Source organism: Acyrthosiphon pisum, chromosome A3, assembly GCF_005508785.2.
Source record: "Acyrthosiphon pisum isolate AL4f chromosome A3, pea_aphid_22Mar2018_4r6ur, whole genome shotgun sequence".
In the NCBI taxonomy this organism is placed as follows: domain Eukaryota; kingdom Metazoa; phylum Arthropoda; class Insecta; order Hemiptera; family Aphididae; genus Acyrthosiphon; species Acyrthosiphon pisum.
In genome coordinates, this window is record NC_042496.1 from 1764192 (window position 1) to 1782566 (window position 18375).

Consider the following 18375-nt stretch of genomic DNA (forward strand, 5'->3'; position numbering starts at 1 on the left):
TAAAATATAACTGACAATTCTATATTCTTAATGAAAACAAGGATTCTAATACTAATTTTTTTTTTTATGTCCCAATAAATAATATTATATTCTTTGTATATTAATATAATTTTAACTGTTTGTTTAATTGATTGAAAAATATTTAATTTATACCATAGTTATAACAATATAACCTATTTAATGAATTAATAAAAAACAAAGTAAGAAAAATTGAAGAAAAATAATATTAAAACAATAGTGAAAGTACATATTTAAATTAATCTATGTACTTATATAAAATATAAAATGAAAGTGGTATACACACAATCAAAAAAAAAAAAAAAAACAATTAAATTGTCAATCATTGGAAAAATAATACAAGTATAAAGGTAAAATCCCAAAATTATTTGGGCTTTAATGTAAAATTTAATTCCTTAAACATAAAGAATAGTTAATTAATGTACAAGACTAGTTCATTTTTACACACTATTTAGTATCAATCTTCTCAGTTTCCATTTTAGCCACTACGCCATTTGAAATTTCATCAGCTGTATCAATAGGATCATTTGTCTGATTCTGACTTATACTGTCATCTTCTTTTTTATCCTTCTTCTTATTTTCACCAACTTGAAAAGGAAAAAAATATTAATTAATATAAACTATATTTAAATAAAAATAATAAAATAATACCATCTTCTGTTTCATTCCCTTCGCTAGTTGAACCTTCACGACGTCGCTTGCGTGTAAAACGTTGTTGTTTTATAGGAAGCATTTCCATTCCAAGTACTTTATTCACTTGTCTGAAGGTTAGCAATCGCAATGCATTCTATAAATTAAATTCATAATATAAAATTGACTTGTAGTAATGTATAACACATTTAATTAAATACAATAGATATATATTATATTAAATTGAAAAATAAGATGTACTAAAAAAAAACATAATATAACTAAAAGTGTTTAACTGAAGAGTATTTATAATAAAGGGATCAATTTTCAAAACTCTGCAGCAACATCTGATTTTGTGTATCTGACTACAAATTGCGTACACCAGATCCAATTATGTGATGTTAGTTTTTAATATTAAAGATGAATTGACGGCATATTATCAAACTTAAAAGTTAGAATATTGTCTGGGGAATCTAATATTTTTAAAATTGATTATTAATTAAAGCAATGGTATTTTGATATTTTTGAAATTGCAATACCTAACATATGGCTATAACGCATTATAGATTATAAATAAAAGACTATGATCTGCCCTAGCTAATATGCTTATTAAGTTTAGTAATCGGTAAATTAACTCTAATGTTAGGGCTAACACAAAATTGGATATCATGGGAACACTTCAAGCACAATTTAAGTAAAGTTTTCAGAAACAACTCAAATGCGCTACATATATGTAAGGCAAATAACAGGTTTACTATATCGTCCCACTTCAAGCTCAGAGCTGTCATGATACATCAAACCAAAATTATCAGAGTGAGCTAGGTTTAAAAAGACATTCATCACAGCAATATAATAAGAAAAAAATGGAAATACTATAAATAAATTGAACTAAAAATGTAATTCATTAGATATTAATTATAATTTATATCACTATTATAAAAAGGGTGAGCTGGGTTAAGAAATCATCATATGTAGAAAGTAAATTAAGTATTATTTTTTTATAATGGGTTTAATTATATTTCATAATTACTAAGTCAGATAAATATGGTTTAGCATCAACATGAACAAGTGTCAATCAGTGTGAGCTAGGTTAAGTAAATCATCATATGAAAAATATATTAACTGTTTATGTTTATATTTTAAAAGTAATTATAACAATCAAGTCAGATAAAATGGTTTAGCATCAATATGACTTAGTGTCAATCAGTGTGAGCTAGGTTAAATAAATCATCAGGTATAAAATATAGTCTATTAATCATTTAGGTTTATACTTTATAACTATCAAATCAGATAAATATGATTTAGCATCAGCATGACTGTGTCAATCAGAGTGAGCTAGGTTAAATAAATCATCATTTTTATAAAAATAATAATTTCTCATTCAGTCAAGTCATACTAGATAATAAGATAAGACAGTCAAAAAAGTGATCCTAAAAATAATAATTACTTATAAGATAATTATCTTATTATGTTCACAAACTTTCTTTATCGAAAGCCAAAAAATAAACATAAAAATATGTATTAAAGGTCTAAAACATTTTTTTTATACCAAGATAAATGGTTAATAGTACATTATTGTTGTATGACAAGTGTTTAACAAATTTCAGTTTACAGTTAACAATACTAAAAAATGTTTGTACACTGAAAAATATTGTTTTTTTAATATGATTTAAGAAAATATGCTGGTCTTTTATCAACAAAAACAACGAGCTGTTAAGATCACTATTAATTATAATTTTGTTTAATTAAGGTGTTAACATTATAAACCTATTTCGATTGCTATACAACATTTATTTTCATGCTGTTTATTTTTAATGCTCTTCCTATCCCCAATCAGTATTGCAACATTATATTACCTGAGCCGACAGTGTTATGTCCTCTCGTTGTTGCACTGTAAGTGGTGCCAAAGCATCAACAGGATCTTTTTCACATGGGTCAACTAAATGAATACCAGTTGCCCCTGGCAATAGGGCACCACTTGCAATTGATTCTAAGAAACGCCTCAATGATTCAGCAGGGCTCAAACCAGCCGCAGCATTAAGTGAATTAGGAGGAAAGGCACTAGTTAAAACACGTTCAACAAACAGTTCCAACATCTGAAAACATTTATTATCAAATATGAAGATGTCATCAAAACATTAAATCTTTATTACCCATGAGGTGAAAGGATGCCATTTAGGTTCTCGCATAATGAAGTCTTTTAAAATACGAATGATCAAAGGTCCGTTAGCAATTACCGCCAATCTAGCCTAAAATAATTTAATAACACAATGAATATACGGCTGAAAAAATTCTAATTTGAAATGAGCCATTTTTACACATCAATTGAAACTACATATAAATATAATTATGTATTAATTTAAATAATGGAAACATGTTTATTTAATAAAACTTATTGAATAAAGTGTATAATAATATAAATTAATATAACAATATATAATATTAAAACTTGATTGATTGTATGTAGGCTCATCCCAGAAAATTATTGTTTCAAAATGTATAATATTAAGATATTATTTCTCATTAAGTAATATAATCGAAATGGGACTTTCTAACACGCATGTATCAGCAGCAAATGCATATTTTTTGTACTTTCCAGCCTTACACATTCGGTTATTAATAATATTATTCCAAATTCAAAAAATAACAGTTTATACCGAATTACCTAGGATGTGTGCTTAATTTCTAACCTCGACACTATCTATATAAAATACATACTTTTAGAGCATAAAGCTTTGGATATATATTTAAGAAAAAATAGTTGTACTTAGTAAAAAAGAATATAAAAGAAGGATTAGTAAGGAATTCAATCAAGCAATATGTTCATCTAACTTCTCACAAAATTGGTACACATTAATCCCTTTTCGATTTTATTTGTTTTGTGTTTTCTTATATACCCATACATACACATACATACATACGCACACATCCATCTCATTTGTACATTCGTGTATTGTAGGGACACCACCCTGTTCGACTATCAGTTATAAATTGGGTGCCCCGCAAAGCACACGATTATACATTTGTGTACTTTTCAAGTATAAACAATCAATAAGTATATGTATAATATAAATACATACAACATGAATACTATGATCTACAATAAAAAAAAAATCTTTAATTTAATTTAATTTATTATATTTAAAAAAAAATCATATTTGCTTATGGCAAATATGACAAATTTTCGCTAAGCTGGAAAGTAATAAATAAATAGGCAAACCTGAAACCATTTGGCATGCCTGATGGCAGCCAATGCTTCCAAACATTTTGTCTTGTCCAAAACGTGTTCGCCAGGCACAATGGCCACTGGTTCCGTCTGTTGGCTTTCTACAATAAAAACCCCAAACAAAACAAAAAAATGTGCTCAGTATGTTATTTCCCAAAGAGTGTTTGACCATTACATATAATATATTAAATAAATTAAGATCTAACAAGTGTTTACTTATTTATCTTATTGAATTGCTTCAAAATTCAACTTATTTAACTAGTGCTTAACACATGTATACTACATGTCTATTTATAACAAATATCACTTTACAAATAATATCAGTTTTTCATAATTTTAATCACCATAAATAATAAATCACACATAATAAATAATACCAACGATACCAAATAGTAAAATTTGATTTAGTACATTCAAATTTTGAATCATGAATGATTTGGTGGGTCGTTAATAGGACAACTTAACATACATGTATGGTTCACATAGATTGAATTCATATTTATTAAGAACTATCCAATAAACTTTTTAGATATTTCATATTTAAGTGTTATGACAATTGGTTTTATACAGACAAGCCATGCAGTAGGAAATATTCACTAACCATCAGTCAAGTCAACGCAGTCAACTGTTAAGGAGCACGAACATTACCTACCTTTTCAAAGGTAACAGACACAACCCAGTCATAATTATAAGAAAGTTTGTCATTCCAACCAAGTTCTATAACGGAGTAATAGATTATATGTATTATAATTACTATTATTATATATAGACAATAACTTCCTTCAATTTAAGGCAGGAGAAATTAGAGCTTAAGAGCTGTTGATGGCTGTTGAACAGTTGGTTGTTTAAGGGTTATAGATAACATGAACGACTTATTTCAACTAAAGCCATAGCACCTGCTGACATACTTATTACATTATTGATAAATGCGAAAAAATGATTTGGTTAAAACTTCACTATAGCTATGAAATAATAATTAGCTACAAATCACCTAAACATTTTTTTCCCACAATCATCAGTGTAATCAACTTACATGTAACCAAAAAAATGGGTTAGTAATAAAAAAATATTTTTGTTAAATACTAGATTTGAATTGAAAAGATAACATAATATTAAATAAATTACACATTTATAACATTTTTCCTGAATAAAAATAGGCAATGGAATGGAGCATAATTATAGGTAACTCTCAATGCTGCTACAATTAATTTAATTTATTATAACTTTGACACACTTATACCTAGGTATGCATTGTACAGAGGATGTGATACCCGCATGTGTTGTCTCCGTCTTACAAGTGCTCAACAGAGCAAATTCTACGCTTAGCAGAACAGGTTATGGTTTAAAAATTGAGTGAATTGACCTCTTATAAAATCTAAAGGTAAGATTATCTAGGCTTTTCTCATTATATTTTAATTTTAAAGCGAGCTATGAGCATTTAAAAATTGTAAATCATTTGTCTATCTTAAAGTACTTATAACTCGCTTAAAAATGTAAATATAATAAAAAGCCCATGAGGTTGCCTAGATAATAATCTTACCTTTAGATTTTCTAATTTTATCTAATTTTTAAATTAACAGAGCTAAACACGTTTTTCTGAGCGTAAAATATGCTATATTATAGACTTGTAAGACAGAGACAACCCATGCAGGTATCACGTCCTCTTGAAGAGATAATGCAATGCATATTAAAAATATGATATTAGCAGGGTCTAAGTGTCTATTCATAATAATTCCTTAGGGTAGCGGCTAACAATCCGATTATTTCTACAAACAATTAATAGGGATAAAAGTAAAGAACTTATTGTTTTGTTTGTTAAATACATCTACAATTATAATAAGCTCAAGTTCCGGAACAACCAGACACCAACATGTTTTAAAAGCCTGCAAGCGTATTTCTACACCCCACCTCACAACTGTTAGCTACTGCATAGACAATACAGACATATACACTGATTAGATTTATTACACTTGGTCTTAAATTATGATTAATAATTCACATACAAAAAAAAAAACATATGTATACCCATTACCCATAATTAAATTGCCTATACACAAAAATTATATCTTTTATAAAGAATAATAAAAATGTCAACCAGAGCTACTTTAAACGAAAAATATCACAATATTAACCAGTATTTTCTTGTTGACATAAACATAGAAATCAATTGAATATCTTAAATATCTTAAATATCACAAAACTAAAATGTTTTAAAGAATGTCGGTAAAATTGGTTGGCACACAATGGTAGTAAATTGTAAAAATTAAAATAGCATAAAAAAATGTATTTTTAATATCATGAAATTTTGTATACTTAAGACGAGAATGGTATAATATGAAATTTAATAGGTAAAGGTCTTGTTATTTTAATAATATAATGGAAGTTAAATTAAAAATTAGTAAATAAGATGTATGAAATTATACAAAAATATGCTCTCTAAAATCATAAATACTAAGGATAAACAAGAAGTTGAATTTACCTGTATTTAACATCGAAAAAGCATACATGAGATTAGCCAGGTTAAAAAAAATTATAAAATATTATTATCAGAAGCAGTTTAAATTTTAGTGTAAAATTCAGAATTCGGCTCCAGTTGTCACCACATGGATATATTTTTATTTTTAATACCTATATGACTGTATATCTCATTAAATAATAAGTGAAACTGTGAAAAAACCCAAACCATATTAATTCTTAAAACATAACTTACTATTATAATCTAACTCGTTTTTAGTAGGTCTTTAGAGCTCTTTTAACTTAGTCAATAAAAATGTTAACACAATAATCATCATAACCACATGGTCAAAAACCCTTTTCAAAAAATAATTTCATTTTAAGTACATACTCATGATAAATTTACCATTAACTTTATTTCAGATGCTAATGTATTAACGGCTTACGGTTCATTTAAAACTCCTTACATACCTGGCCCTAGTAATTCTTAAGCTATTGAATGAGAAGATAGTAGATTTCTATAAATATAACTGGTGTGAAATTCACTTACCCCCTTCAGCTGCACTCAAAATAGCCTCTCTTATAGAAGGTGAGGTAAGAGTGACATTAACAACATATTTTTCTTCATCTGAAATGATCTCAACTGTTAGTTTTGCTTTTTCTTCATTTTTATTCACAGTATATGTATCATCCTTAGCAACTATCTGTTAAGTTAACAATAAAAACATATATAATTTGTTATAACTTATCATTTGAAAGAGTATAATACCTTCAACTTTTCTGGTAAAATAGTCACAACAGAATTTAACAATGATACGGTCGGAGGTACTGAACATATGATTACCAAGTCTACCTCATTTTCATTAACTAATAATAATCCTTTGGAAAGCGCTCCAACACGCATAGAACCAGTCATCTTCTTTATTATTTTAGTATCATCTTTTTCAGTTGTAAAAGTAAACCTATGCAAAGAGTTAACATTTAATACATTCAAGTTAAAAATTGTATGCGGTACTCACATTGAGCCATCACGGCCATCTTCTTTTGCAGTTGTTGCCTTTTTTGTTTGTTCTTTTTTTACTTCTGTATTCTCTGAAACTTCTGTTTCTGGGACTGGGGCAACTACTTCTGGAACTATTATATCAAAAATGTATACCTCTCTCTTATCAATCTAATCAAGTATAACAATTCAAAAGTACCCACCAGTTTTCACCAAATCTTCAGCAGCAAGTTTCAGTGCTTTTTCTGTGTCTGAAATAGCTTTTTGTAAAGTTTTTAAAGAATTTTGCTTCGGGAAAAGACTGGAGTGCTTAGCCATAATATGTTTATCATCAACCGTATCGTAACGACGCATTGAGTTATGGATTTGAGGTCTCATTCCAATTCCAAACTTCATCTGTTAACATTTACATTATAATTAATATACTAATTTTACAATAAAAAAATATATACTAATATTTACCATATGAGGAGGAGGTGGCCGAGGACCAATCATTGATGGTGGAGCAAAAAGAGGTTGTGGTCCCATGCTCATATTTCTTGGTCCAATAGACCTATACCAATCGTAATACTCAACTTCTTCTTGATAGCGTCTTCGATCTTCCCATGAATATCTATCTTCCATATCCATAAAACGATCAGCCCAAAAGTTAGACCTAAAAGTTCATAAAATTGTGAATACAAATTTCAATTATTTCTTTAAAATAAAACACATAACAACAAAAAAAAAAACAATATTTTTTTAATCAGTAAAATAATGACTTCAAATAAAATAAATAACGTCCATAAGAAACAAAAAACATGTTTCCTTGGGTCCGAAATTTCAATTCAGACTCGTCATCTAAATAATCATCATATTTAAATACTAAATATTATTATACTAATATTTTATAATTTTAAATTTACAGGAAAACAATTCAATATATATTTATCTAATCAGCATCATTAATGACTTCATTAAATTAAATTTCATCTATAAGAAACAAAAAACATGTTTCTTACAGTTTAAAACTTAAATTCAGACTCGTCATCTATTTAGATCATCATATATTAATACTGAATAATATTATATTTTTAAAATTTTAGCTATACAGGAAAGCAATTTACTGTATTTTTATCTAATCAGTATCATTAATGACTTCAATTAAATTAAATTTCATCTATAAGCAACAAAAAACATGTTTCTTACGGTTTAAAACTTAAATTCAGACTCGTCATCTATTAAGATCATCATATACTAGTAGTAATACTGATTACTTTTTTAAACATAAGTAATTAAAATTTACAATTACCTGTCATCTCTTACTCTAGGACCGTCATGTTGTTTGTCTTTTTGCATTCTACGAGCTTCAAACCAACTCGGCTTTAATTCTACTATTAAACTAGGATCCACTTTTTTCTTGTAAGAAAGTCTATGTCTTCGACCCTTCATATGCATTTCTTTAGCATTGGGATCATTGAACTTGCATTCACATAATTTACAGTTGAAACTCACCATTTTACCTAAAAAAAATTAATATTAAATGAGCTAACACAATAAAATAAATATATTTTCAAATAAGTCAGAATTGCTAAAAAAATTTTTTGGCAAAATCCACTTTAAAAATATATATATATATAACTTAAGAAAGTATAGGCATATCTGGAATTACCACGTGAAGGTTTTGGCTGGACCTCACACAATGATTTATCAACCTAAATATTTTATTGTTAATGATTGATTTATGAAGAAATGCGATTTTTATGCTAAAGACAATAGAAGTATCAACATTTCAAAAGAATGTTTGGTTTTTGTTTTAATATTAAAGAGATTTTTTCGTTACAAACGTATTATAGTTACAACGGAGCAGTGTCTCGATTTATTTTGATGTACATTTTTAATATTCCAAAAAAACTAAACATTTCAGAAAATTCTGGTTCCAGTAACATTTTCATTAGATAAAAACACACCACATATGTACAACAAAAATTAGAAAATACACTTAAAATGTAGGTAAATTATTGCGTCAAGCGAGTAACATTTAAATTTTATATAAGATAAGTATGTTACCGCGAACCTGGTCCAATGATGAGTGTTTTTTAATTACTCATAACTCATTAAATAATGTGAGTTGAAATGTTAAAACTTACATACATTATTCTTACAATCGAACATTCTTTCAAATTAGAAAAAACTTATTTTTTATGTTATGCCCTATTTAAACAACTTTAAACTGAATAATTGTACAATCAACAAAATTCAGAAGCATCAATAGGAATATCGTTGATAAGCAGCCAAAACATTGTAACTCAAAAAAATGGATTTTGCAATTTATACATAAATAAGCGGGAAAAATTAACTGATGATTTTATAATATTAATAGTAATAATCTCCTAGGAGATTAAAGACTTCATTGTAATTTTGATGTAACTTAATTGAAATATTATCAGTGCTCACGTTTTTATCTCTCCTGAATATTTTACTTTCTCGCGATAAGTCATATTACTATTTGTCGCCTATCAACGGTGTATGTAATTAGCTGATTCTAATAAAAAGTTTAAACATACCTGTCTCGTCTTTTATCTCTTCTATATATTCCATTCCAACCAGTAAAACATCAGTTTCCCCTGTTATAATAGGAGTAATTACAGGAGGTAGACTTTTAGTTTCAGTTTTGACAGTAACGACAGGAGAAACATTAGGTTCCATTTTTGGAACAACTGTCCCCAATTTTCCAGCTAAAAAATTTATTCAACATTGAAATAAATATTGATGTTTATGAATAGGTATTTAATTACTTATGCCCCTAATAAAAAAAACAAATGTATATACCTGCAATAAAATTCACTTTGGGTGTGGCAGATTTTGTAACAACTACAGTTTCAGTACTAGGTGGTGGGATTGGTTTACCGAGTTTTGTATGCAGGTTATGAACCTAGAATAAATTATAGATTAAAAATACAGTTTTGTAGTATTTATTTATAAATAGAATAGGTATTTAGGGAATAAATTCAATTCTATCAAATATTATTATCATCACTGTACTCTTCAGAGAGCTGGGTATAGAATAATAATATTGTATCATCATAAAATATAATACAATAATCATAAGAATGTTTTGACTTTAAACAGAATTTTGATTTATTAAAATTACAAATGAAACTTTCAGACAATTTTCTCAACAAATTATTTTCAGAGAGCTGGGTTATAGCAAAACTGATGTCATCATAAAGATATTGTAAAATAAAGCAAATACTCAAATCATAAGAAATTAGTTATTTTTCGTATTTAATAATTAACTTAATTGCTATAATAAAATATAGTATTGCTCATAAGTAGATAAAAATTTATCCAATAAAGGCTCATAACAAAACCTACAAGAAATCAAAAACAATGATTTCTTTGTGTCAATTAAATCAACGCAACTATTTAAACAAGAACTTTCAGAAATAAAACTCAACACTTAAAATTTTCAGAGAGCTGGGTATAGAACAAATATTATCATCATATAGCTTGAATGTAATATTTTTTTACAATTTTATGAAAGCAAGTTTATTATTTTGGATTAACTAAATATAACCTTCAGATTATAATATCTCTACATTTTCTATTCAGAGAGCTGGGTAAAGAAAAATTATATCATCATTAAGATAATAATTTAGTCAACTACATACAATTTCGGAAAAATCTTAAGCCAGAAATAATATTTGTTTTAAATCCTATAAAAATTAACAGTTATCAATAAAAAAATAAGCATAAAACACAAATAGTTCATTATTTAACAATAGTACCTAAATAACTAGGTTTAATAATAATCAGAAATTAACAAACTCAACATGTAAGTACCTTCAGAGAGCTGGGTATAGTATTTTTATCATCATTATATAATATGTAAGCTTAATTAAATACTAATGAATACATTGTTTCTATTTCAAACATTTAACTCAGATAACTTCAATCGACATTATGCTTCAGAGAGCTGGGTTAGTATTATATCATCATTGTACACAAAAATATTATCTTAACTTATTGATTAACTATTTTTTCTTACAAAAACTTACTTTCTGGTGCTTTGAACCCCTTAAATGTGCTGCATATGAATCAGCTCCTGTACAAGAAATATCGCAGAGATCACAATGAAAAACTTTTGTGGCTGGATTATTTGAAGGTTTGTTAACATTTACAGTGGACAACTTAGAATTAGCTTCACGTTTCTTATGTTTTTGCCCATCAAGATGTTCTTTATAAGTCTGAAGGCAATGCATAATATTTATTAATTATTATACTAAATAAAGTAACACTTTTCCATAAATTAAGATTGATAATTACTTGAGTTCCAGCACAGCTAATACGACAGACTTCGCAATAATGAATTTCCTGAGATCGACTTGCAAAACCTATCCTATTTCCACCTTTAGCACCTCCGGAAAAACCAGTAGTACTTTTTTTAAACCAATTCTGTCTCTTTTGTGCATTATTAGGTCGTATTTGATTTTGGTTTTGGGTAGGAAAATTTGTATTAGAGTAGACAGCTTCATACCCTGGAACAGCAGTTGCTGTAAAAATATATTTATAAATTAATGAGGTTCACTGATGCACGAGTTAACAGGATTGGAAATTGTTTCAACTAAATAGCCGATGGTGCGGATCATGACTAAATAAACAGACATGATCACCAAAAAACCAATTTTTCCTATCACTGCGCATATTCCCCAGACACGGCAAAAACAGTATAATTCCTATATAATTGTAATGTGAATAAAATTTTTTTCTATGATATTAGTGTTTCTTCCAAGTCTGGGGAAGTATAATATATGTATAAAATATATGTGAAGTAATCTAGCGATCATGCCTGTTTATTTAGTCATGGTGCGGATGATATTGAGATCATCTAACTTGCATTTTCAAAATGATATAATATTTATTTCACAATTTGAATTAATTGAAATTTTGGTAACATAATATAAACACAAACTCAACAGAATAATAATAACTAATCTAAATATATAAAAATCTAATGCTGTTTTTTAGTCTCGCTAAAACTTGAGAACGGCTGGACCGATTTAGCTCATTTTAGTCTTAAATTATTTGTGGAAGTCCATAGAAGTTTTAAAAGGTGAGTGAGTATGAAAATGTTTGTAATTAATTTTTTAATATTAAATTTAATTGGTATTTAATTTGCATGGTGTATTTCGGATATTTCCGTGACCCACCACAATAGTAGGATTCCAGCTACCTGTAACCTGACTTTTTTTCTTTTGTGTCTCTTTTATGGTCAGCAGCATGTAGATATGAATTGTTCCGAGGAGTAAAACTCGAAAATTTATCTATGTTACTATCTATATATATTCCGAAATACTCAACCGATTTTGATATATTGTATCACTGGGTTTGTGCGAGATACGTGTGCCATGTACGATACACGAATATGACCCATTATGTTTATCTGTTGTGAATTATCTAATTGTTTTTGAGAAGACCGTAATTACCAGGAGAAGGTTTTTACAAAAGAAAATTTTAGGAAAACCCACCGGAAAAGTAGGAAATCTGGATTTAAAAAATACAACAGTGGGGTAACACTAACAGTGTATTATATATTGGTTGCTATTGGTTTATGGGCATGTTTGTTGATTTGTATTATTATTTTTTGTCAATATATATATAATTTATATAAATTAATGTTTGTGTGTAGATTAAACCCTGGAAAGAAGACAGACTAATTTAGGAATGATTAATTTTGTTAAATTTTTTTATTCATCTAATATTAGTAGTTATGTTAGGTTAGGATTTAGTATTAATTGATTATATTAATCCACCATAGCTGGTGGAATACGTCAAACTTGGTATAACTTTGATACTTCAGAGTTAAATCATACACCTACAGACAAACAACAGAGGATCCACGATCTACCGTACGTAGATTGCCTATCTGATAATATTCTGCTGCGAATCAAAATTTTTATTCCGGGAAACGGAAAAGTTAAGATACATTTTGAACACCACACACCGAATATTAAATAACAAATTAAATAAAGTTTGAGTTAATAGAGTTGGTACATTTAAAGGGCAACAAAGTGCACTGGATCAGCTAGTAAGTAATAAGAGTTACAAGAAATACCAATATACTTAATATATAACATAACCTAACCTAACCTGATATAAATACATGATTAGGATAACCAACAAAAACTGTGAAATTAATATATATCTTTTGATGGACTAATTCTAATGAAGGAACAATAATATTGAGCATAGTTTTATTTAATTAAATTGTTATTCCCAATATTATTGAATTTTAAAATCCTTCCTAAAATGAATTAATTATTTACAATGAGTTTGACATGATTTCAGTCAAATTCAATAAAATTATAAATTAATATTAATTATAAAATAATCTGCATCTGAGCACAGTATAAAATAATTAAAATCAAACCTTTATTTGTAGTCTGGTTAGGGGTAACTGCTGCAGACTGGATTGGATATGTGACTTTTTGTTGCATAGCAGAACTAGTAGCATATGCAGCTGCATTAGCTTGACATTGTTTCTTTGGAACAACTCCAGTTGTGTACGTAGTAACTGCCTAAAATGTATAAATAAAATAATAAATTGTTTTTTCATTTTTTAATAACATAAATGTGAAACCATTAGTCAGTTAACTAGATAATTTACTGTATCAGAAAAGATTAAGCCATCTTATTAATCATAATAAAATTCATTCTCGATTCATTCATCATAAAAAAAATCAAAATTAGCTATAGCTGAAAAGCAGCCTACAGTAAATTTATAATTATCATAATATAACAATTCTATCAGTTATGTTATAATATATCATTTAATTCCGATGTATTTTTCAGAAAAGATTAAGCCATATTATGAATCATAATAATATTCATTCTATATTTATTCATCATCAAAAAATCAAAATTAAAGATAATTTAAATTTGAAAAACTACCAACGTTTTATTGATAATACTATAATATAAAAATTCTATCAGTTACAGTTAGAGTATCATAGTTTATTCAAATATACTTTTCAGAAAAGATTAAGCCATACTATTAATCATAATAGTCATATTAAATTTTTTTCATCATAAAATTAACAGATAACACCATGCCTCGTTATTAAATTAAAAATTAAACTTATTATCTTGTTACACCTTAGAAACTGTTTTAAGCTAGGTTTACACAAGACGTGAATCACAAGAGAGAACCACGCTTTCGGCCACACGACCGAAGGTTAGGTTAGGTTTTGTTTGATTTTCAGTGCGAGTTACGAACAAAGGTGGTGTGGCGTGGTTCACTCTCGTGATTCACGTCTCGTGTAAACGCAGCTTTATATTTATTTCAAATTAATTCATATCATATTTCAGAAAAGATTAAGCCAATATTATAAATCATTGATTATCATACATTCATTATTTTTCATCATTAACATTAATTATTCAAAAAATATTTAATTTTAAAATGTAATTCTAGACAAGTGGATTACTTAAGTTGAAGTCCCTTTTTCAGAAAAGATTAAGCCAATATTATTCATCATAATATTCAAATATTTGTATTTCATCACTCTTTAATATATAGTTTATACAGAGTAACAAAAATAACTGATTAATGCAATAACTATTGTCATAATCAAAATTTAAAACGCTTGCTTTTCATTGTCTGGGGTCCCGTTAATTTAAAACATAACAACTATTTTCAAAATATTATTTTTAGGACATGAGTTTATTTCTTAAATTACTTATTATTTATATATTTTAATTTTAAAAATTTTTTGTCATACTCTTATCTAGCATCATTTTTTTTTTCAGATCTTTCTATTACACCCTGTATAAGCTATGTACCGCATATTTAAGTCTCCTATGATGAAAAATTCTTTATAACGAAATATATGTTGGTCCCAAGTGATTCCGTTAGAGGTTTTAATGTATATATATAATATAATATTAGTATACTATAATGAAATTTAAATTATAAATACTGTCATCGTGGGTTACACCATTGTAATAACATACGTAATTTAAAATTAATATTCACACGTACTTGGTATGGTGCATATTGTGGCTGAGTGGGGTAGGCTTGTTGGGCATAAGCATTTTGTCTTGTGTCATATGCAGCACTATTGTAAGCTGCTTTTGCTAAAAATAAAAATGGATATGAAGATAATACGCACTAAAATTATAAATTGTATTAAATAATAATTTATGACTAATAGCTCCATTCAAAATGTAAAACACAGTATTCTACAATAATATTAGGGAGCTAAACAGACCAAATATGCAATTGTTAAATAATAATTAAACAGTTTATAGTCAATCAGTGGGGTAATTGGGGTGTGGCAAGTATAGAATTTGCAGCATACAAATTATTAATTTAATATTAAATATGAGTTATGGTATTTACTATATATAAAGTTAAAATATTAGGAGGATGTGAGCGCACCATTTGTTATCTCTCTCAGTCCAACAACATGAAATATGTTTAGTAGAACCAACTGTGTTGTTTCTTTCAATATTAGAGTGAATTCACCTAATATCAAACTTTAAACTAAGAACATTTAATTACGATTAATTTTCAATGTTGACTTTCTTATGAAATTTTAATTTTTATACAATTTATAAGCATTTCCTTTAAATTATGAAGAGTAATTGTAATAATTTAGTCTTATAAGTAATATAAAAATTCAATTATCATAAAGTTTTATTAAAGTTTTATAATAGGGTAATTCACTCTAATAGTACAAGTAATAACACAGTTTTAGTTCTGCCAAATATAATTTAAATATGTTGCACATGGGTCAGGGAGAAAACAAATAGTGCAACGACATCCTCAAATTAGTTTGTACCATATTTATAATAAATTATAAAATAAAAAAAGTTTTGCAACAGGTACCAAAAATGTAAATCAAAATATACGATTGATCAAATATATTAAGTATGTTTGTAGTTCAACATTAAATTAATAAAATAATATTAAGTGGAGTAAAAAGTACTAAGTAAAGGTTAGCACTGCAGTGGTGGCGGTAAAATTCTTTTTTAATAAATAAATAAATAAATTGTGTCTGGGCTCATTTTACCACCACCTCTGCAGGTTGTAATATGCAATACTTAAATGAAACTATCAGAAGTAAATAAAATGTCAAAATATTCCACTAGAGCTAAAATAATTAATAATAACCTAACTTGCCAACATGAACTATAATTTAAAGCTCAGTTTTCTAATTAATCAAAATGTATTCAGACGTATATTACTAGAAGTATGAAGAATATGAAATAACAGTCTTTATTATGTAAAAATATTGTAAAAACATATCTCAATATTAAAATTAATTATGTGCCTATTCTGTTTTAAATAAATACCATAAGCAGATTGTGTAGCAGCAGCTGTTTGATAGGATGCTACATCATATGCAGTTGCGGCAGCTCGTGGAGTTGTATAAGTAGCCGGAGGTACAGCATATCCAGCTTGTGGGGGAGGCTGATATCCAGTTGCAGTACTAAAACAATGTTTAAATTGTAAGGCTACCTTAATTATTATAATTAAAATACAATAATACAGCGTTTAAATATTATTATTTATCCATAATAAATTATAGTAGGTAAGTTCCTCTGTTTAATCATTTAATTAAGCACAATTTTCCAAAAAATATACATAAATAAGAATTAAACGGTATGGTTATCTATTCTTGGTAAGAATAATATGGTAAACTAGTCAGAGTAAAATAATTATAGATCACTGTGCACCCCACCGTAGGCATAAGAAGTACACATGATGATGTCAGTGACCTTAATTGTCATCATTAACCAATGATAGTACACTTGAAAGTTACCCAGGGAGAAGAAATTGTTTCTGTTGGGCAACTCTTTGCTCAAATCAGAATGCATCTGCAAAACGCAAGCGAGATACTGGTTTACTAATAACATGAATAGGATATACAAAAAAAAAAAATATAATATAATCTTAAAAAATAGCTCACTAATAAATATAATTTAGAAGTAGAACTTAATGAAAATATGGAAAACGTCAATAATTAGTTTATCAAAATAAAAAATCAAAAGCCAACTAACCACAGGTATATGGATTGGCGAAAATGACCATAATATAGAGTAATATGTCAAACAAGAAAGGATGAAATTGACTAGAGAATTGAAATAAGGACAACGAGTGTTCGGTTTGACAACGCAGAATTTATTACCATGGCACACGTGTAAGACGTCACACGATCGGACAAGTGAAACATTGCCAAAATGTCTTCGATCGAAAGTGTCGGCGTAATAACGAACGAAACCCTCGAGAAATCGATAGGGATCGAAACAGTGTACACTACATGTCACAAATTTAACAACCACGAACGAATAATCGTAACCGGAAAATGAGTCGAGCAGCAGCTCGCCCAAAGAAAATCCCATCGAAACTCCACGACGACCTCGTGTGCGGTTACGATAATAGTTATTATTACTATTATTATAACCTAACGCGCAACGCAATTACGAAAACGGCGGTTAGGCAGTCGGTGAGGCCAAAATAAACCAAGGCCGCCGGGGCCGCAATTGACGAGGACCGCCGGGGCTGTAGTTGTGAACAAACTTACGCGTATTGGGTGCCACTGTGTGTGAACCCGAAATAATTGTTGGCGGCCATTGGGGGTGAATCGATTTCACTGACGACCAAATCGCCGGGCAAGTACCGGAATAGGCGGCGGCGGCGACGCGAACAGCAGCGGTTCAGCAGCAGCAAGTGCAGTGCATCACCGGCGACCGTGTCTGTGTACTTGACACGCTGTTTGAAAAACGCAGGCTGATGGTTGACGTTTGAATGACTGATCAAACGACGGTCGGCGGAACGGCAACGGAAAATCTCAGAAGCACGATCGTTCGTCGGCAACCCACATAAAATGGCGTCACGTTTATCCGTCCGGCACCACCGGCCCACGGAAGCGCTGTTGTTGTCAAGCCCGTGCTGGTCAGTGTAGCCAACGCTGATCCCGAAGCATCTAAACGTAAGTAATTTTTTTTCGCCATGAAAACCAAGGTCATAAATTAGATGATATTACCAGTGTAACCATGG

The 18375-nt window shown here is 28.5% G+C and overlaps 1 protein-coding gene across 1 annotated transcript; it reads right to left on the bottom strand.

Moving 5' to 3' along the window:
• On the bottom strand, nt 1-18301 carry LOC100166483 (zinc finger RNA-binding protein). Its single transcript, XM_008187250.3, has 19 exons — nt 17900-18301; nt 16668-16804; nt 15352-15446; nt 13741-13888; nt 11637-11863; nt 11369-11557; nt 10140-10242; nt 9875-10045; nt 8620-8830; nt 7791-7983; nt 7532-7724; nt 7348-7462; nt 7098-7290; nt 6879-7032; nt 3869-3975; nt 2802-2897; nt 2505-2744; nt 670-805; nt 1-605 (listed from the first exon to the last, which is right to left on the bottom strand). Exons 1-19 carry the CDS (start codon nt 17947-17949, stop codon nt 466-468), a joined length of 2898 nt encoding a protein of 965 aa, XP_008185472.1. The 5' UTR covers nt 17950-18301; the 3' UTR covers nt 1-465.
• Nucleotides 18302-18375: the final 74 nt, after the last annotated feature.